Raw genomic sequence first — 22,795 nt, 5'->3', positions numbered from 1 at the left:
TCCCCAGAAAGCTAAACAATTCCTTGCAAGATGTTCTTTGCTATGCCATTTAAAGCAATGCATTCAACTATATCAATAAAATCTCTTAAATACAAATGCTTTTAACTTCAAAAAATACAAACATGCCTCTGTATAGCTAAACACCCTGGCCTGTACTCAAAAGGGCAGAGAATTATTTTTAAAAGATACATGCCATTTTTTTAATACAGAAAAAGTTCTATTTTAATATATTTCTCTCCACCATTCCTTTTATTCTTTACTCTTAAAAATTGAAGCTCACTCCTTCTCATTACACAGAGCTGGTGATTTAATTGTTCACATTGATCAACCTGGAATTATTCAAAACTTCAAGTCATAGTCCTAAAGTGCTTAGAAAAACTCACAGCACCTGCTGACAATAAAGCTAAAAAAGCTAGCCCTTAATTAGCTCAACCCCCTGTCGTAGAAACATAAATCTGCAGGTGCCCTCTAGGAGTTGAGGACTTTTTCAAGTGAGAGTTTCTCCCTGTTTTAACCTTTTTAAAAGAAAAACAATCAGACTAACCAACATCATTACAGGGAGATAAGGAAATCCCCTCTCCCAGGCAATAGGCCACTGTCTTGGTGAGAGGGTGAACCACATTCACTTAATAAGTACTGCCAGACACAATATTAGGAGCTAGGGATGCACAGATGACTTAAATATCTGTTGCCTTCCTGAAGTTGTCCGCTGCAGAGATCTGGTAGGGACGCAACTGCAATGCAACCTGCAATATGTGAAAAACATGAAATCTGAACAGTGAAAACTAGCACTTGGGTTTGCTTGGGAGGGTCAGGAAGAGCTCCAGAGAGGAAGCTTCTGAAGGCAAAATTGGAGCTTACCAAGTAATCAGATGGGAGAGAAAGATCCAAATGGTGTGTGCAAAGGAAGAGAGATGGAACAAAAGGCAGAGGCTCAGAGAAAACATCTAGCAATTCAATATGGGTAAAGAATAAAATGAATTAGGGGTGCCTGGGTGGCTCAGTCGGTTGAGCGTCCGACTTCGACTCAGGTCATGATCTCACGGTTCGTGAGTTCGAGCCCCGCGTCGGGCTCTGTGCTGACAGCTCAGAGCCTGAAGCCTGCTTCAGAGTGTGTCCCCCTCTCTCTCTGCCCCACCCCTGCTTGTGCTCTGTCTCTCTCTGTCTTTCAAAAATGAATAAACATAAAATAAAATTGTTTTAAAGAATAAAATGAATTAAAAAAAATGAATTAAAAAAAAAACCTCAATGAATGAGGTTAGGTAGGTAGGTAGAGGGCAGAGCTCAGTCTTTTGTACATCCCACCAAGAAATGTGCCTTTTAGAATTATCACAGCAAAGTAGGGACTGGAGGGAGGGTGATTGCTAAGAAAAGGGGTAAAAATGTCCAAGCAGGGAGGATTAAGGATCTGAAAGCAGACCAGGGAAGCAAGAATACAGAGACCATATCAGAGACAAGCTGTGAAGATGAATTTGTAGGACGTGACTGGGGGTGAAGAATGAGAAAGGAGGAAGAGACTAGAATTCCCCCAGTTTCTGGCTCAGGTAACTGAATGGATAGTGGTATGTTCACTGAGACAGGAAATGCAGTGGGAGCCGTGGATTTGCTGGGTGGAGTTTGAAAACCGGAGTTTGGAAATGCTGAGTTTGAAGTGGCTGGAACACTGAGGTGAAGGTGTACCGTGGAACAATGAATACACAGATCTGAAGCCCAAGCCAGAGGTCTAGACTGGATTTAGAAAATCTGAAGTCACTTGTGTGTGAGTAGCGGGGGACGTGGATGAAATGCCCCAGACAGAATGGGTACAGTGAGAAGAGCACCATGGATGAGAGAGAACCTGGCAGACAACCAACAGAAGACTCGCCAGCTTAAACAAGCGCTCGGCATGTTACCACATTGGCTAAGGCAAGACAGACTAGTGAGGGCTAGAATCTGCTCAGAAGCATGGCTACACCAGATGTAGACAAGACTAAGTAAACAAAAGTATAATTTGACCTCTGGTTTCCAGTTCCACATGCAAAGAGCTTGGAAGTAGTCACTCTGTCCTAACAGCAAGCGAAAAGCTGAACAGACTAAAAAATCAACAACTCTTGCCCACAAGGCAAGGGAAGACACAGAGCAAACTGTTGTCCTCAAGACTAAAGAGACAGACAGATGAATATAGGGAATCTTGACTTACCAGAGCAGAGACTGACGAGCAAAAACCACTGCAAGAGCCAGTGCCAGGATAGGAAAACTTGAACTGTACTTGAGGAATTGATGGAGGTTCAGTGTGTACAAGTCTGAGAGTTAAAAATTCCAAGGAATCCAGTCAGAGAGAGGCCTCCACAGTTCTATGAGGCTCTCCTCCAGGAGCTCTGATAAACATCGGAGAAAAATCCCCTGTTGCTTCCAGCTGGGGAAGCGGACAAGGAGCCATTTTGAAACTTGCCACAGCACTCCCTTTTTTTTTTTTTTAAATGTTTACTTATTTTTGAGAGAGAGCATGAGCATGAGCGGGGGAGGGGCAGATAGTGAGGGCAGCAGAGGATTCGAAGTGGGCTCTGAGCTGACAGTAGCAAGCCCAATGCAGGGCTTGAACTTACAAACTGCAAGTTTATGACCTGAACCAAAGTTGGACATTCAACCTACTGAGCCACCCACGTGCCCCACAGCACCCCCTTCTTAAAAAGGCCTGACCTCAAGTGAAACCAGTTGACTAGAGCCTAATCTGCTGGGTATGTATAATTAGTGTAATTGACATGGGAAAAGGAAAATGGCCAACTCTAGTCAGCTCCATCCATCCTGTCCCACCTGACAGGGAAGAAAAAACACTTGTGAAGTTCACAGTCCAGAGGCATCGGCTCAATAAAGGACTTAGACCTATCACAAGGCTATATAATGCTTCCCATCCCCATACACCTCACTCCCGCATCCCTAAAGGCCTATGTACAGCAATTCCTTTTGCCCAGTGCATCATGTCTAGCTATCAAGAGAAAATTACAAGGCAAACCAAAAACCAAAAATCACAATTCGAAGAGACAGAGTAAGCATCAGAACCAGACATGGCAGGGATTGGAATTACCAGAGCAGGAATTTAGAACAACCATAATTAATGCGCTAAGGGCTCCAGTGCATAAAGTAAACAGCATGTAAGAACTGATGGGCAATGTAAATAGAGCTGAAAATCCTAAGAAGAAAACAAAAGTATAATTCTATGTTTTAAACATTACTTACTATATGCAAATATACTCAGATATATTCAAATATGGTCTAGAAGTGTGTGCATCAAGATGAGTACCATTGTTTTTTTTCATACTTTAGAAGTATGGACAATTTTTATGTTCTCCTTTATGCTTTTCTATATTTTCCATATTTTCTACAATGCATATGCATTGCTTTTGAAATCAAATGTTTAAAGGTTTTTAATTTTTTTTAAGAGCTAAAGTTTGTCGGAGTCTGAATTCGCTGGAACTAATTGAGATAGTGTGAGGCAGTTGAGATTGGCCCAACCATCTCAAAATCTAAACAGCTGTTAGAAACAGGAGACAACAGAGGGACAGGACTCAGAAAATCAACCTGCTATAAAGAGAAAAGGACTTCCTGGTAAACAAGATGGGCCATGCCATGGTATCTTGGATCCAAATATAATATAACCTCAGAGAAGAGTAGAACAAGAAGGAACAACAATTAGGAAAAAAATATCGAAAAGACCCTCCCTCCTTACTTGCATGCACCCATGAGCTTCAGAGGGCAGTGGCAAAGGTAAGAAGAAAGGTAGGAGTCAACTCCTCCCCCTAAACATAAGTGCTTTGCTGACTTTCAGATCAGTTAAGACTCAGAGAAGAAATGAATGAAGTCAAATCACCTCAAAGTCACCCCTAACAATAAGGAGTTGAAATACATTCCTTACACAGCAAGTCAGGGCAGGGCAGGAGTGGGGGGTGCTGGGATGGGCCAAAATGTACTCTAACAGTTTGAAGTCTGAGTCAAATGAAGTAAGTGAAAGCAACAGACAGAAATCAATCACATGCCAAGCAAAAGGCATTGGTCAGCTGAGGTAAAATATCTGGAAGGATAATGGGACCGTTAATTTATGGGTCAACTTGGCTAAGTGATGGTGCCCAGTTATTTGGTCGAATACCAGCGTAGATATTACTATGAGAGTATTTTTTAGATGTGATTAACATTTAAATCAGTAGACTTTCAGTGAAGCGGATGAGTCTTCATAATACGGATGGGCCTCACCCAATTATCTGAAGGCCTTGGGAGGTCTCCCAAACAAGAAGAAATTCAGCCTGAAGACTGCAACACAGAAACGCTGCCTGGGTTTCCAGCTTGCTGGCTTACCCTACAGATTTCAGACTTGCCAGCCCCCTCACTGTGTGAGTCAATTCCTTAAAAAATAAATTTCTCTCTCTCAATATAGATATAGGTAAAGGCATATAGATACAGGTATAGACATAGATTATAAATATACAGAGGTACATATACATACAAATAGATATAGATGCATATATAATACCTATATACACACACATATATAGATATAGTTATGCAGATATATCCTAATGCTTCTAATTCTCTGGAGAACCGTGATTAGTGCAGGTAATAAAAGATGAAATCTATTAACAGAGACCAATCAGGCACAATCTTGAACTAGAGGCAATGGAAGTGAAAATGGCTAAGGTAGACAGTAGTAAGAGATGAAAGCTTCCTGGATTTGAATGACATAATAAACAATACATTTAACTACGATTATTTTGGCATCCATAATATGTGTAATATGAACCAGGTCAGGGATGCTACAGTTAGAACACATTGGAAGAACTCTAGACCAAAGGATTCTATGGATGGAAAAAAACAAATGCAAAAACAAAACCGACAACTATTTATACAATAAAGATATGGCAAACAATTTAACAGGAATATTCTCTATTTTCAAGATACTTAAATAAAAGTTATACAGGAATACTATTCATATATAAAGATGTTAACTTACCATATTTGTCTCGCAAGCCAACAGTACATCTAAAGACTCCACCAAAGGCAACATCTTCACCAAATATTACTGAAAAACAATGTTTAAAGAACATATTTTATTTGATAATCACTAAATCATACTAACAATGAAAAATAAGTAATTTCAATGTTTACATTTTAAAGCAGAAAACAGAAATAGATCAAAGGTTTCAAATAAGGTTTCTAAACTTCAACATTACTGACATTCTGGACTGGATAATTCTTTTCTTGTAACAGCCTATTCTATACATTGTAGATATACAGCAGTATCCCTGCCCCCTATCCCATGGATGACAGTTGCCCCCCACACACACACAGTCCTGACAGCCAAGAGTGTCTGGAGACTTTGTTAACATGAGAGGAGGAAGGGGGATTAAAATCATCCCAACTGATTAAGAACCACCAATCTAGGATGTCATTTTGTTTTACCCATGAAGAAAACGAGGCCAGAGAAGTAGTAAAGTAACTACAAGACAAGTCAGAAAGAAAGCAAGAGGCAGAACTATGACTCACACTCCAGCCTCCTGAGTGTCTGGCCAGTGGTTGTTTTCTTTCATATATGGTATATAATAAAAGTCAACACTCTGAAGGGCTGAAGGAAAAATATCTCAAGCTGAGAGAACAGTCACAAATAGGAAAAGGACTTAAATCAAGTAAAAGGAGGCAAGTATGGTGGGACATAGTGAGCAAGGCAAAGAAAATAAAAATGGGTGTTCACAGAGGTGAATTCTATTCCTATATATGCACCTGACCAGCTCTGTGAACCTCAAGGAAACAATTCACCCTTATTTACTCAAGATCATTCTCAGATAGCATTCAAACAAAGCAAAATCTAATCATCCACTATTATAGTTCTTACTTCCTCCTAACAAAATAACCCGTTCTTCACTTGACCTTAAAACTAGGGATTTTCAGGGGCGCCTGGGTGGCTCAGTCAGTTAAGTGTCTGACTGTGGCTTAGGTCATGATCTCACAGCTTGTGAGTTTGAGCCCCACATCAGGCTCTGTGCTGACAGCTCGGAGCTGGAGCCTGCTTCAGATTCTGTCTCCCTCTCTCTCTGCTCCTCCCCTGCTCATACTCTGTCTTTCTCTCAAAAACAAATGATAAAACATTTTAAAAACTTAATAATAAAAACTAGGGATTTTCAAGTGGAAGCCCAAGGTATACCAAATATATATATATTTATATATACTAATACATATAAGTAAAGCCAATCAAATTTAGAAAACATACAGCAGGACAACTGTTTTTATATCAATGATTAAATTTGATAAGCTACTTATTTATTACAGTTATTTCCAAAATATCTTAAGTTGAATGACAATGTATTTCAAAGGAAAGCATGGAATCAAATCTTCATTTCATAAACAGATTCATAAATCTGAATGAAGTGGTACTTCCCATTTTTTTATATGCTGGAGAAACAGAAGTACCCAGTAGGTATTAATCCAGAAAGTATTAATATAATATCAAAACCACACATACTATGGGAAAAAGTTGGCATGAAGATGTTAGATATACATCAGAACTAACTCACCATGAATTAATTTTAAAAATGTGTTAATAGGGGCGCCTGGGTGGCGCAGTCGGTTAAGCGTCCGACTTCAGCCAGGTCACGATCTCGCGGTCCGTGAGTTCGAGCCCCGCATCAGGCTCTGGGCTGATGGCTCAGAGCCTGGAGCCTGTTTCCGATTCTGTGTCTCCCTCTCTCTCTGCCCCTCCCCCGTTCATGCTCTGTCTCTCTCTGTCCCAAAAATAAAAAAATAAAAACGTTGGAAAAAAAATGTGTTAATAGCATGATCTGATAACGTTAATCATTTGATCAGATCTTTTAAAAAATTTCAGGTAAGTGTAATGTTAACCACTGAGCTCCATACTCAACATTTCCAGCAAATTTTTGATTCTGAATTAACACAGCTACCGTAGTCAAGCAGAAAGGAATTTTACCTGCAGTAGGATCTTTAGCCAATGAGTTATCCAAGGCACTTGTTATCGCCTGGAAAAGATTCATTTTCTGAGTTTGCCCTGTGAAAATTAAAAAAAAAAAAAAAAAAAAAAATTTAAGTAACATTTCCTACATTGTAGAGTATATTAAAAATAACCAGTTTCTTAACAGTTGATTACAACATGATTAAAATCAACATAGAAAAGAAAGTATAGAATATACTATGTGAATTTATTGGATTATTCACAATGATGCTGGTTCTGTAGAAATTACAAAAGCAATACAGACTTCGGAGCTTGACGACGAAGCAAAAGTGACACATATTAAACAATTAAAAAACAAGTATAAAAAAGGAAAAATGAATATAATCCAGTCACCAAGTGTGTGTAGACCATAAATAAAAGCCAGAAAAGATAACCAGCCAGAGTGAAAGTGGTCTGAGATTATATTCTGGACAGGTGTTAAGAATATAAAACCTAGGGGCACCTAGGTGGCTCAGTCAGTTGAGCGTCTGACTTTAGCTCAGGTCATGATCTCAAGGTTCGTGGGTTCAAACCCTGCACTGGGCTCTGTGCTGACCACTCAAAGCCTGGAGCCTGCTTCGGGTTCTGTGTCTCCTTCTCTCTCTGCCTCTCCCCAACTCACACACACACACACACACACACACTCTCTCTCTCTCTCTCTCTCTCTCTCTCTCTTTCTCACTCTCTCTCAAAAGTATATAAACATTACGTGTGTGTGTGTGTGTGTGTGTGTGTGTGTGTGTGTGTATAAAAATCCCTGACAAATACACGTGACTCAAGGCACGTGTTAAATATGCCAGTAACAGCAAATGGTCATGGGCCATAAAACAATGAGGAAGGCTGGTGTTTAGAGAATACTATAATCCCATGCCTCAACACACCAGACTTGGTCCTTCCTACTGTCTCACTGCTCAAGTAGACTCTCTGCAAGCCAACTTCTAGTTCCCTAAACAGACAGATAGGATGGTTAAATGTAACAATACATGTAAAGTTAGAACAGTGCCCAAACACAGTAAGTGCTGAACAAATACGAGTTATTTATTATTAGAATCTGGACTTTTTCCATGCCCTTCATCTTGACTTTGGCATTATTCTGAATGGTAGAAAACTTTGTTTAATAAAGTTCCAAATGTTGGAACTCAGAAACATCATACTGTAGAGCTTTAAGTCTTGGTGCTGCCCAGGACCTACAGACATCCCAGAACTTTAGGTCAGCTCCTCTCCAAAAGTACTCTTCAGGATGGAGAGAGGCTTCTGCCTGAATCTTCTCTGATCCACAGGCCATCTTCACATTAACCCATAGCTAGCCATGCTGGTAGCAAATCCCTTGAATACCGATAATTACCCTGACTACTGTCCCATCTAACCTCTGTACTCCTTGGTAACTTGCTGTGTCCCAAAAGCCAAGATCTAATTCACAATGTGGGTCACAACAGCTAGTGCTGTTGCCATCAACACTCTGGCCATGACACATGCTGGTCACTCACCCTTTTCTTGAAGACTCATCTTTGTCCCAAGCCCAGCCTGGATCCACAGCAGGCTCTGATCTATGATATCTTCCATCTCCCAATATCCACTGACGCTCAACCTTGTCTTAACTGCTCTGACCCCTTCCGCACTGCTGAATGCCCAGGCTTCAAGTCTTGGCAATATCCACTCAAAAATGCCCTGCTGCCATCTGTGCCAAGAATAAAGTCCTGTTTCTACTCTTATTTTTGGTGGGGATAATGGGAATTCATTCAAGAAAGTACAGTACTGTTATGCCATCTACACCAAAGGATACATAAGCAAACCACATGTCTGTGATAACTTCAAAATTTATTTCTCTTCAGGCTAAGGCTATATCATTTAAATAGATGCTCGCCTTAAATCCTTCTCCATTCTATAAAAACTCTTTAATAGTGTTTATTGGTACCCAGCATCAGATGATAATGGTTTAGGGCAAACTTTTTTTCTGACTGCCATGATATTCCCATTCCTTCTCCCATTTCATACATTTCCTAAAGGCAGATTTTTTTTTTTTGTCTATTATGATTTTCATAGCTAAGGAGCTAAGGAGGATAAAAATGCCTAAACACCTAAGGTGATGTTTATTTCAAGTATGCTGACCATCTGAATTAATCCTGAATGCCTCTGAGACATCTTTTTTTTTTTTTTTTTTTTTTTGGTTCTTCTGAATTTATTTTTTTTTCTTTTTTTTTTTATTTATATATGAAATTTATTGTCAAATTGGTTTCCATACAACACCCAGTGCTCATCCCAAAAGGTGCCCTCCTCAGTACCCATCACCCACCCTCTCCTCCCTCCCACCCCCCATCAACCCTCAGTTTGTTCTCAGTTCTCAACAGCCTCTTATGCTTTGGCTCTCTCCCACTCTAACCTCTTTTTTTTTTTTGTTCCCCTCCCCCATGGGTTTCTCTTAAGTTTCTCAGGATCCACATAAGAGTGAAACCATATGGTATCTGTCTTTCTCTGTATGGCTTATTTCACTTAGCATCACACTCTCCAGTTCCATCCACGTTGCTACAAAAGGCCATATTTCATTTTTTCTCATTGCCACGTAGTACTCCATTGTGTATATAAACCACAATTTCTTTATCCATTCATCAGTTGATGGACATTCAGGCTCTTTCCATAATTTGGCTATTGTTGAGAGTGCTGCTATGAACATTGGGGTACAAGTGCCCCTATGCATCAGTACTCCTGTGTCCCTTGGATAAATTCCTAGCAGTGCTATTGCTGGGTCATAGGGTAGGTCTATTTTTAATTTTCTGAGGAACCTCCACACTGCTTTCCAGAGCGGCTGCACCAATTTGCATTCCCACCAACAGTGCAAGAGGGTTCCCGTTTCTCCACATCCTCTCCAGCATCTATAGTCTCCTGATTTGTTCATTTTGGCCACTCTGACTGGCGTGAGGTGATACCTGAGTGTGGTTTTGATTTGTATTTCCCTGATAAGGAGCGACGCTGAACATCTTTTCATGTGCCTGTTGGCCATCCGGATGTCTTCTTTAGAGAAGTGTCTATTCATGTTTTCTGCCCATTTCTTCACTGGGTTATTTGCTTTTCGGGTGTGGAGTTTGGTGAGCTCTTTATAGATTTTGGATACTAGCCCTTTGTCCGATAGGTCATTTGCAAATATCTTTTCCCATTCCGTTGGTTGCCTTTTAGTTTTGTTGGTTGTTTCCTTTGCTGTGCAGAAGCTTTTTATCTTCATAAGGTCCCAGTAATTCACTTTTGCTTTTAATTCCCTTGCCTTTGGGGATGTGTCGAGTAAGAGATTGCTACGGCTGAGGTCAGAGAGGTCTTTTCCTGCTTTCTCCTCTAAGGTTTTGATGGTTTCCTGTCTCACATTCAGGTCCTTTATCCATTTGGAGTTTATTTTTGTGAATGGTGTGAGAAAGTGGTCTAGTTTCAACCTTCTGCATGTTGCTGTCCAGTTCTCCCAGCACCATTTGTTAAAGAGACTGTCTTTTTTCCATTGGATGTTCTTTCCTGCTTTGTCAAAGATGAGTTGGCCATACGTCTGTGGGTGTAGTTCTGGGGTTTCTATTCTATTCCATTGGTCTATGTGTCTGTTTTTGTGCCAGCCTCCGAGACATCTTATTTCATCGCTATTCAACAAGTTTTAGTTACAAAGAAAGCAAAGACTTTAACAATAAAAAAACATACCAAGTAAATCTGGAAAGTATTGCTTAATTACCACCAAGAATTGACTCATCTTGTATGAAAAAAAAGTATAAGAGTATTTAAAGGTTTTATTTCCATGTAAGCACAAAAACTTCTACTCCTGAATATTTTTCAAATAGATTCAAAATTTTAGGGGGTTGGATTAACTGCTGTTCTACCAGATGCTTTTAAAAGATTTAAATAATTTTAATATAGTAACATCTACTCCCAATTATTTTTAAAGTGGCAGTATGGTCTGTGAATGGGTCAGGAAGAAATCACAAATTATTCACAGGTAACATCATTTTAAATATTTATTTCCCTTAGAATTACTTATTCTCCTACAGGTTACATTAAAAACCATGGTAAGACATGCCTATGGTTCCTCATGACAAAGTATGTGCCTGTAGCACATGTAACTATGAGCACTTAAAAATTATTCAACACTGCTGCCCAATCATGCAATTACCAATATTAATAAAAAGCTGCTAAACCAGACTGACATCTCTTCTTTCCCAGATAAAAAGTTATAACAAAACAAAAATATACATAGCAGTTCAACTTCCCTAGTCAAGCATACAAGCTAATGGGCACCCATTGGTAAGACACAGCTTTATGGCTAGAAGTGAGCTACTCACTCGAAATTATCCTAAGTAGAGCATGTGAAAAAATAGGCCATCACCACTGCTGCAAACATAAAGTGGCAGGTAATGCAGGGTCAGAACACAATAGGAACACAATAGAACATGAGCCCTAAGAGGTCAGGGATTCCTATCTGTTTTTGATCAGAGGTATATGCTTAGTGCTCATAACAATGTCTGACATGTAGCAGGTGCTCAATAAATATTTGTGGAATGACCACACAAATGAACATATGAGTCTGGTTCAATAAAGATAAAATCTACAAAGCATATTGCTAATGGACTGCTTAAAGAGAAAGAAATACAGTAGGATAAAACATCTACCAGTGTTACAATTCAAAGTCAGACTGCAGGAGCAGGGGAATGAGGCAGAAGTGATACTGCTATGGCATCTTCAGTTATTCTGAGTAACTACTCAGTATGCAGTAGCATTGAAGACAGAAGCCTTCCACACAGCTAGAGCATGTAAGACAAAAATGGCAAATGAGTGCCCGAGGAGCAGTCTCTAGAAATAAATCAGGTCAACAGCAGGGCATGTTTAACAGTAAGTATGTTTGTAGTTAGATCCTGAACAAATAAAAATACTCAGCTATGGGGGCACCTGGGTGGCTCAGTCGGTTAAGCATCTGACTCTTGATTTCAGCTCAGGTCATCGTGGTTGGTGGGACTGAGCCCCCGTTGGGCTCTGCACTGTAAGCACAGAGCCTGCTTGGGATTCTCTCTCCCTCTCTCTCTGTCCCTCCCCCCCACCAACTCATGTACACTCTCTCTCTCTCTCAGAATAAACATTTTAAAAAAATACACAGCTATGATATGGAAAGTTAGGGTCTACTTTCAGAAACCAAAGTTTCTGCCAGCACATTCAGCACTGGCCCTCCTCGGAGCTGCCTAGTCCTTGATGTGTATTACAGCATTTTCATGTCATATTCCTTAGAAACCTCAGCATTTAGTGCCTAACACAAACACGACCATCAGTATATGCTTGTTGAAGCATGATGGATGATTTTAGTGGCATAATCTGGCATTAACCACACTGTAAAATGGAAAGATGCCTAAGAAACTACCTATTTTCATCCAACAGAACTTCTTCCACCCCTCCAGATGCCTGTTCTTCAGGAATCCCTTTCTATGTGCCAGAAATGTACCTCTAGCCCGCTCTAATCCCTACTATGGGGTTTCCCAAACTCTAACCCGTAAAGTAAGTTTCATGGAACATTCAAATATGAGAGACAGGACCTTTTATATTAAAATATAAATGAAGGATCTATAAACACAAATGCCTTTTTAAGATGCTAGTAAAGGGGGAGGGGGCTGCCACCGGAGGCCAACATTGGGAGGACCTAAGAAAGCCTTAAAGTTGAAGAAACTATGGCTAGGAGCCCTGGGTCCCCATCTCAGGGCACCTGGTAACTCATGTCATGGTATAACAAACTACAGTTGTTTCCCTCCCTTTAGCTGGACATTTCTCTCCTCAGTCTCTAAATGCTTTTTAAACTCTTCTGTATGCTGGTCACTCCCAAATGAGTATCTCTAATCCAGACTCCTCCTCTGAATTCCTGATTTATATCCAACCATCACCAATTCCCCACTCGGGTGTCAGGCTTTTCTAACTCAGTAAGCACACAACCGAAGGCTTGATGTCTGCTCCCAAAACCAGTCTTCTGCATCTCAGCAAACAGCACTATCCTCCACCCAAGCAACCAGGCCAGAAATTGAGGAAGTATCCTTGAATGTCTTCCTTTTATTCATTCCTTATATTCAATCCATCCAATCCAGCTTCCAAATATACTATTTCCAACATATAGCTTAAAGTCTAGTACTACCAACCATGTCCTAATTCCAGAACTCACCATGTCTTTCCTGTTTCTGAAAAACATCTCCTAACGGCCTTAGTCAGCGCTGGCCTCTGTAACAAAATACCACACAGATTGAGTGGCTTAAACGACAGAAACTTATCTCTCACTGTTTGGGGGGTTGCCAAATCCAAAATCAAGATGAGTTCCTGATGAAAACCCTCTTTCTAGTTTGCAGAAGGCCATCTTCTTGCTGTATCCTCACAAGGTAGAGAGATAATCTCTCTTGTGTCTTTTCTTATAAGGGTTCTAATCCCATTAACGAAGCCTCCACCCTCATGACCTAATCACTTCCCAAGGACCCCATCTCCAAATACAATCACACTGGGGATTAGGGCTTCAACACAGTAATGGGGAAATGATATATTCAGACCAGAGTACCACCTCCTCACTTCTACTCCTTCATCCCTCATTCATCAAAGAGCTGCTATAAGAAGTCCTAAAAAGCAATGCATGTCATATGTTACTCCTCTGCTCAAAATTCTTCCAAGTTCTCTGACTGCACCTGGAATAAAGCCCTACTCCTCATCACATCCACAAAGCCCTGCTTGATCTCATCCTTGTTCACTTCAAAAGCCCTATTTGGCACCACTGTCCCCAAGGCTCACCACCTGAGTCTTCTCTCAGCTCCACCACAGCAAGCTCCCTGCTACGTCAGAACCTTCACGCATGTTGGGTCCTCTGCCTGGCACCTCCTTCACACCTCCTTGGATACTCTTTCCTGATCGCTTAGAGGCTGGTCAAATACTAACCTCTTCTTAGGGGCCTTGTTAGGTCTCTATTATTCTCTTTCCCAGCACCTGAACATGTCTTACAGGGCATTTATTGCAATTGGGATTGATTTAAGTATGCATTTACTTGCTATTTTTCGTCCATCTCCCCCACTAGACTTAAATTCCATGAGGACAGGTCCATATCCACATTTGTGTTTTGTGCTAAGCACCTAGCACAAAGTTTGGCAGCCAGAAGAAAACTAAAATGCACAGAATGAATAAAGAAACCTACACGCATACACACAATGTCTAAAATCAGGGGCAGGGAGAGGCCCAGATGTGTTCTTGGGGAGCAACACAGAGCAATGAAGTCAGCACACACACTGGCATAATCATGCAGGCCTGGCCTGGAATCTGTGAGGCCACTGGGAAAGTTACTTAACCACTGACACTCCATTGCCTACTCCATAAGACAGGAATAATATCTAATGTCTAGGGCCAGTGTGGGAATTCAGCGAGATGATTACTATCAAAGGTCAAATATTTAAGAGCATCTACTCTAGAATCGGGAGACCGAATCTAGCACAACCAGTACCAGGCACCAATAATTACATGACTTACCTCGCTGGGTACCCCCAGCAATGCTCTGAGGCAGAACAGACGAAGAAAAGAAAGCTTACGAAGACTAATAAACCCGGCCAATCTTACAATGCTAAGTTGTAAAGTGGGGCTCAAATTTAGGCACGTTTGACTCAAGAACCCCAGCTCTCAGCTTCCGTGCAATAGTGCCCCCAGAAAGTTGCAATTTCCCAAATGACAGCAAAAATGGAGTACGAATGGGATGAAAAATAGAGCAGAGGAAATACAGTAAATAATACTGTAATAATGGTGTATGCTGACAGATTGTGACCTTACTTATCTGGGTGAACACTGAGTAGTGTATAGAATTACTGAATCAATGTGTTGGACACTGGAAATGAAAAAAAGGTGCAGGGATGAGGTGAGAAACTAATAAGCAAGTTCCTGGACCATAAGTAAAGAAACTTGAAGGTGGGTAAATAACAGTAATAAAGGAGGACAGGAGTCTCTGTTCAAATGAGACACAAAAGATGCAACAAATTTGGGGAAAGCCAGGTTTGAGGTAGGGTTAAGAGCGGGCAAAGTGTGGTGTGAAGAAATTGTACGAATAATGCAAAAGACAGTGAGGTTGAGTGCTCAGGGGCATGGCCTCTTAGAGCAAACTGAGCACACCACTTAAAAATGAAGCCTGGCTTCACCTCATACAGATAGTGTCACTTGGGGAAGTTTGGGGTTGTTTTTTTTTCCAAGTTTATATTTAAATTCCAGTGAGTTAACATACAGTGTCATATTCGCTTCACGTGATTTATCACTCCCATAAAACACCCAGTGCTCGTCACAACCAGTGCCCTTCTTAATACCCATCACCCAAGTGTCAAGAAGTAGAAGTTTAACCTCTTTGTATCTAAGTTTCTTCATTGTAAAATATGGTTGATAATAGGATACCTGCCACGGCACTGTTATATGAGGATTAAACGAATTGCTACATGTAAGGCACTCAGAATAGTGCTTGGTACCAGGTGACCTCTTATAAAAGTGTCTTCTGTCATCATTATTATCATTTGGTGGGGTGCCGTGGAGAAGTCTGGATGAGCAATGATAAAGAATAAGGAAACACAGTAGGAAGAGAAAAAAGGAAGGACACAGTTGGGGGCAATTCTGATAAGACTGGGAAAAGAGATACGAAGAGAATTATCTAGTCTCAAAGGTCCCAACTTTTGACATGGTTGTTTTGGTGCCAGACTAGCACTCAGACTAGCCGACCTCAGGATGCTATATTCTGCCAACAACGCCAATGCTACAGAATAAATGTTTGTGTTCCCCTCCCCAAATTCATATGTTGAAACCTCATCCCCAATATAATGGTACTGGGGCGGGGGGGGGGGGGGGGCTTTGGGTGATGAATAGGTCATGAAGGTAGAGCCCTGCTGAAAGGGATTTGTGCCCTTAGAAAGAGACCCCACAGAGCTCCCTCACTCTTTCCATTATATACAATGTCACAGTGATGAGACAGCTGACTGAGAACCAGAAAGCGGGGCCTCACCAGACATAGAATCTGTCAATGCCTTGACCTTGGACTTCCCAGCCTCTAGAACTGTGAAAAATAAATTACTGTTGTTTACAAGCCACCAGCCTATGGTATTTTGTTACAGCAGCCCAAAAGGACTAAGACATCCAATCAACATATCCAAACCTAAGTCATCCTCTCTTCAAAAACACTCTCCTCTCCCCCAGTATCCCTCATTTGTTTGAGCGATACCACTACTCTACCATCCTTTCAGCCTCCCGGGCTAGAAATGGCAAAGTCATCTCTGATACCCCTTTCTCTTAGCCCCCATGGGCAAAACAGCACCAAATGCAGCCAATTCCTTCGAAAACACAACTATTCCCATTGGCACTCCCCAAGTTTAAACAATTACATCCTCTCTCATGGACAGTACAACATCCCTCTAACTGATCTCTGCCTCCTTACTTTCCTAATCAATTCTATAAACTCTCCCAAGAATCTCATTCAAGCACACGTCAAGTCACTCTCTTGCCTATAAACAATCAACGGTCCTCCACAGCCCACAGAATAAAATCTGAACCTGTGCGTAATGCACTTGGCACAGTGTCAGCTACATTAGCCACATTCAATCTTTTCTCCACGTCCCACCCCCCCAACCTTTTTTCTGGCTTTCCAACTTATTTCTACCCCTCCCCTTTTTCCTCTAGATAAAATCACTACTTCACATTCCTCATAAAACCCTAGGCTTTCTAGCCTCTCTTTACTTGTGTTGTTCCCTTCTCTACAAATTTTAATACTGGAAAGAAGACCTTCATTCTCACAAAGAGGACTCTTCATTACCCTTGAACAACTGCCTATCTTTCTGAGAGCTGCCTATCTCCCCAACGGTGATGGCTTTCCCCGGTCACCAGTGAACAAGCTTACCTCACCTCAGGGATTTCATCATTCTTTGTCCTTATTTCTTTCAGGAAAAGACTGTTCTACCCTGGTCTTTGTGGAGGTAGTTCCTTTGTCATTCCTCACAGTGAAGTTTAAATGTCACCTCCTCAGGGTCAACCTTGCCCATCACTCTATTTAAGCAGTCTTTATCATGTGTCAAAGTAACCAAAATTTTAAAAATAAATCTATTTGCAGCATCCACGAAAGACAAAGAGTTATTATCTTCATTAATATCTTTAATATACAAAACATTAACACAAAATTAGTGTGGGAGACTTTAAAGGTAGACATATTTGGGTTCAAATTCTGGCCCTGCCACTACTCAGACTTGGGCAGGCCACTAACATCTCTGAGCTTCAATTTTCCCATCTACAAAATGAGCATAATACTCTCTAGGTCACAAGGTTACTGTGAGGGTTATAGACTGATGTCCACCACACATGTGGAATATAGCAGTTGTTCAATAATGGTACATAGGATCAGTATTGATAGAAAAAGATTATTACGCATACAAATTTTTCAATGTGCAAAAACAAGGAACATCCAATTCATAAGAAAAAAGAAATATAGCTAACAAATATCTGGTAACTATTCCTTAATAGAAATAAAACAAATATATATTAGAACAAAATGCTGTGAGCACATAATATCCAAGCATGTGTGCACACACACAATTCTGATACCAATTCGTGTGTGTGTGTGTGTGTGTGTGTGTGTGTGTGTGTGTGTGTGTGTGTTTTAACACACAGCCAAGCAATTCTGCAACACCAGCTAAGTCTCCTACAACTCACCTCAATTCGGACACTATTGACCTGGAGCTACCATCAGATCCCACACATTAAGGGCTCGGTCCTTGTAAGACTGTGCCTACCTCCCAGTTCAGAGGCCAGCTGCAAATCCAGGTCGTCACCTGTGCTTCTGACTGGAGGTCCCAACAGCCCTCTCTTTGGGTTCAATTAATTTGCTAGAATGGCTCACAGAACTCAGAGAAATATTTTACTTACTATATTACTGGCTTAATATAAAAGGATGTAACTCAGGAACAGCCTGGTGTAAGAGATGCATAGGGCAAGGTATGGAGCTCCCACGTTCTCTGTGCATGCCACTATCCCCAATCCTCTATTCACCCAATACCTATTCACTAACCCAAAAGCTCTCTAAATCCCATCCTTTTTGGTTTCCACAGGACGCCTCATTACGTAGGCATGATTGATCAAATGCATTCAACCTCCAGAACCTCCAGAACTGAAAGTCCCAACCCTCTAATCTCACAACTGACTCCTCTAGTGACCAGCTCCCACCCTTAGATGAACAAGGAGCTTCCAAAAAAGTTACCATCAGCATAACAAGACATCTTTATTACTCTCATCAAAAGAAATTTCAAAGGTTTCAGGAGCTCTGTGCCAGGAAAAGGGGACAAAGACCAATATGTACTTCTTATTATAAATCACAGTATCACAGCACAATCATGATTTTATCATGACACCCAATATTCACCCTCCTATACACACAGATGGAAATATAAACGGATAATTTGAACTATGCATTAAAAATCCATTAAACTGTTCATATCTTTGAGTCAGAAATTTCATCCCTAGAATTTATCCTAAAGAAATAATCTCAGATACACAAAAGATAACATGAAACGTTTCTATCCACAAACGTTTCTATCCGCATTGTTTATAACACTGCAAAAGTGTAAAACAAAAGCATAATAGTAATTATTAAAAGTTTCCACTTAATAAGTGTTTCTTAGCAGACAAAACTGGGTTTGTGTACATTGTGCAAAATCGTCTTTACTCCTCATAGCAACCTGTGAAGTAGGTATTATTAGTAACTCCTTACTTACAAAGAAACTGAGGCTTATAGAGGGTAAGTGAGTAGTCCAAAGGCATAGGTAGCAGGGCCAAAACCAATCCTAGGACAATCTGATTCTAGGGCCAAGATTTCAACCACTGGACTACAGTGTTTCTACTCCACAGAACACACTGTCTTCGAAAGAAGGTTATGAAAATTATGCAATAATACAGGAAAATACCTCTGATTAAAGAATGCAGATTGTACCTGTATTAAAACTACAATTACAAAACGAGGTTAGAGTGGAAGAGAGCCAAAGCATAAGAGACTCTTAAAAACTGAGAACAAACTGAGGGTTGATGGGGGGGGGGGGGGGGTGGGAGGGAGGGGAGGGTGGGTGATGGGTATTGAAGAGGGCATCTTTTGGGATGAGCACTGGGTGTTGTATGGAAACCAATTTGACAATAAACTTCATATATTGAAAAAAAAAAACAACTACAATTACGGGAAAATTTAATTCTACTAAACTAAAAGGAAATACCTGGAAGGATACACACCAAAACGTTAGCAGTATTTACAAATAGTAGTGGGTGGTGAGATTACTTTTTCTTACTTTTTTCTATTGTCCAAATTAATGTAACATGTGTTTATTATTTTTATAATAAGAACAAACATATAAACATGATTATCATTCTACCTGGACTTTAGTAATTTCACAGTTGTGGAAGGGGGGTGGGGGATGAAGAAGAACTGTATTCTATTCCTTAAGTATTGGGCTAAAGTTTCTTTGAAACTTTTTGAAAGTTTCTTTGAATTCAAGGTTCATCTTGTTGGTGAGAAAAACTTGCTACTCACCATGGTATCTACTGTTTCACAAAAGTGTGACACCTCTTAGTAAATTATTTCTACATGCATTATAGCCCATTGTTTAGAATGGAAGCTCTAGAATCTGAATAATTAAAATCCAAAGCAGAAGCTATCACTAACTTATCTGTGTAACCTTGGACAAACTATGTCAAGACCTCAGTTAACATTACTCACTTTTAAAAGTTGTGCTAAGCATCAAATGAAATAACAAATGTAGATTTTTCAGCATAGTACCTGCCTACAGTAAGCACTCAATATATGTTCACACTTATTATTCACAAGTACAGACACCCTTCCAAAAATATCACTCTAGCATGTGAGAAGTTATCAGACAAAGAAAAGGTAAATGTTCCCAATGTTCTGATAATAAACACTAGATCTTTCAGAGATCACATAAAACTTGCAGAAGAAATGGTAAAAGTCATGCAATTGTCATACTGTGAAGAGTTTGCTAGCGCCCTTCCTACCAATGAGAGTGCTAGTGGCCTCCTCTTCCAGTCACCTTCACCAATTATCTGCTCCTTTTGGCAGCCTAGTCCAGCACAGGCTCATTGCTAGGCTCAAATGGAAAACCTGGGTTCTTTCCCATGTCTAAGAACAACCTGTTTTAAGACCTTGGGAAAAATCAATTCAATTACTTAATCCTTCCGTTTCCTCTTCTCTGCCAAAGCAAAAAAAAAAAAAAAAAAAAAAAAAAAAAAAAAAGGTAATAAAAGAACATTTTAAAAATAAGAAAAAAAATTTCTCTTTTAAATACCGCTGCCTGTAGTTAATGGCCCAGCTCCGGACAAACAGACAACACCTAGGGCCACGGCTGAGAAAGCGAGGATGGAGAAACGAGAAAAGGAGGGGATCCCTGGGCACCATCCCTCCACCCTCGACCTCTCCAGACCGCGGCATGCCCTCTCACCCAACTCGAGGGTTCTGAGGGGCTGCCTCTCGTGGGTTGCTCAGTCACAAAAATAGAGCGAGGTGGAAACTACAATCAAACCCTATAGTAGGGAGGCTCCAGAAAGCAGGGAAGGAATTACACCAAGATGCAAGGAGATCAGCCTGCCGGCCGCCGCCGACACGAGCAGGATGGCACTCCTGGCGAGGCGCCCACAGGCCTGGGAGTCTGGGTTGCACCAGGAGCAGACAGGGCAGCCCCTAGCTCACCATACTCCTGAGGCTCCGGGTCGGGCTGGAAAGTGAAGTGAGCCACCTGCCGCCTCTGTGCCGCATCTCCATGGGCCGAGGCGGGCTGCAACAAGGCCCGCTGCAGCCCCGCGCCTCGCAGCCGAAGCAACCGTCCCTCTGTCCCAGCCGCACGCAGCCCCAACAGCCTCCCCGCAATCGCCGCAAACGCCGCCATCCCCACTTGCAGCCCAGGGTGGCGAGCTACGCGGCCGCACACTGCCGGCAGGGAGGGCGGAGCACCGAGGCGACTTCTACATTGGTTGGGTCTAAGGGGCGGACCCATGAAATAGGCCAATCCGAGTTCGGAATTCGGGGGTGGGGAAGGTGACGAAAGGAGGCCACAGGCGTTTGCCTGTAGTGCGCATGCGGCAGAGGAAACGGGGTGGGGTCGAGCGGGCAGGTGAGCTCCAATGAAATTGTTCCTGAAGGTGGAGTCTTCTCAAAGTCGCTGCGTGGGCTCGGGACGCGGAGGCGTGTCTGTAATGTGACTCGCCAGTCCTAGATTTGTTCTTTTCTGATGTCATTTGCATTGTTACCTCCGATAACTTTTTCATTTTAAGATTTATACTTTCTTTTAAAATGTAACCTTTTTTCTCCTCTCCTATTCTTTATCTGTATTATTTTATAAGTAAAAGATGTAAAGGGTTACTGATTGGCCTTGGTTATTGGTTTTGGGTTTCAGAAAACGGGGAATCACTGCTCAAAGCTTCCGCTCTTTTTCCATATCTTCCTTGAACGCTTAATAAGCATGTATACATTTTTGCTGGTTTTGTTTTTCAGGATTTAGAGGATAGTTGGAGAGATAAACTTAGATTTCAGCCTATAAATCCACTTAGTAGGAATTCAGATGCATTTTTGCCCAGGTGCAGGGAAAATGGACCTGACCGGCTTACTCTAGCTTAAAAACTTGGGGAATTCGAATGGTTAATTTACATTTCTAATAATCAACTTCGCAAACTTTCTTTTTAAAAATCCATACGTTTAAAAGGATACCTTCCCTGCTCATGAATGTAAAAATCACAGTAGAATATGGGACAAAAGTGAAAGTGTTTCCATCATATGAAGATGGGAGGGGGGAAGGACAAGCCCAAACAGAATTTGGAGAAGACTGGGAGAAAATGAAGAGGAAGAAAAAGGGGAAAAGAATGTTCCTCTTCCGTCATTCTTGGCCTCCCAAACTATGTTTGGTTTTACATGGGAGGCAAGAGAGCAAAGAGAAGAAATGGGGTGAGGAGAAAGGGCAGGAGATGAACCAACTGCCTGTTTTCTGATTGGAACTGAGAGACAGAAATTAAAAACTGCTAGAGGGAACCAGAATTATATCCGTTATTCCTAACTCCTACACCAAGCTCAAAAATGCAACCTTCGGGGGATTTTTATTCTTGGGTTTTGTTACCATTTACTTCCGTTTGATGGTGTGGGTGCTGTATTGTTTTTCATTTTTATATGTGTGATATTTTTTATTATTTTTTAACGGAGGAGAAGCAGAAAAAATTAAATTACATTGCCATAGCTACATTTTCATTTAAAAAAGAAGAGAACAAAGAGCAAAGATAAAAATGAATCAAACTTTATTTTCTGTCTGCTAATAGTCTGGGGAGCTGTGGTACTGAGATGATTTCAGCCTGGGAGAAACAGAAAAATAATAAAAGGACTAGTGAGAATGTATTGAGACTTTGCTATGTGCCGGCCAAAGATGAGCTGCCATTGAGACAAATACATTCAATATATAATCTTGCCTGTAAGGATGTCCTAGTTGGTAGGGAAAGGGGACAAATTACATGACAACTACAATCTGATAGGGGGTCTAGAACAGTGTGAACAAAGTGAAACATTCAAAGAGCAATAACCTCTGTTTTAAGAAATCAAGAATGCTTCTAGAAGTAATGCTCAGCTTTTAGCTTAGCTAAAAGACGAGTAGAAATTACCAAACTAGGGAGGAAAAGGTATTCTAGACAAAGATAAAAAAAATGCAAAAACTAACGGCCAGAAGGAACAGAGTGGATTCAGTAAAGAGAAAACAGTTTGGTAGCTGCTAGACTTGAGGTATAAGGATTAACAGCAGTAGGAAAAATAAATTG

General features: G+C 41.0%; 1 protein-coding gene across 4 annotated transcripts in view; it reads right to left on the bottom strand.

Moving 5' to 3' along the window:
- BCKDHB (branched chain keto acid dehydrogenase E1 subunit beta) overlaps positions 1-21,012 on the bottom strand; it is a 210,429-nt gene extending 189,417 nt beyond the window's left edge. For all 4 annotated transcript variants that reach the window (XR_015251344.1, XR_015251343.1, XM_086707298.1 and 1 more), the window contains exons 1-3: positions 20,694-21,012; positions 6,950-7,027; positions 4,982-5,050 (exon numbers count right to left, since the gene is read on the bottom strand). Coding sequence is in view for 2 of the 4 variants with exons in the window: in XM_086707298.1 (XP_086563424.1) it covers positions 4,982-5,050; positions 6,950-7,027; positions 20,694-20,997 (451 nt within the window). In the remaining 2 variants the exon portion in view is untranslated. The remainder of the gene's footprint in view (positions 1-4,981; positions 5,051-6,949; positions 7,028-20,693) is intronic.
- Positions 21,013-22,795: the final 1,783 nt, after the last annotated feature.

This window comes from Puma concolor, chromosome B2, assembly GCF_028749965.1.
Source record: "Puma concolor isolate L17-30 chromosome B2, mPumCon1.1.hap2, whole genome shotgun sequence".
Taxonomy (NCBI): domain Eukaryota; kingdom Metazoa; phylum Chordata; class Mammalia; order Carnivora; family Felidae; genus Puma; species Puma concolor.
The sequence above is the reverse complement of the archived record's forward strand: the minus strand, read 5'-3'. Positions and strand labels throughout refer to the sequence as shown.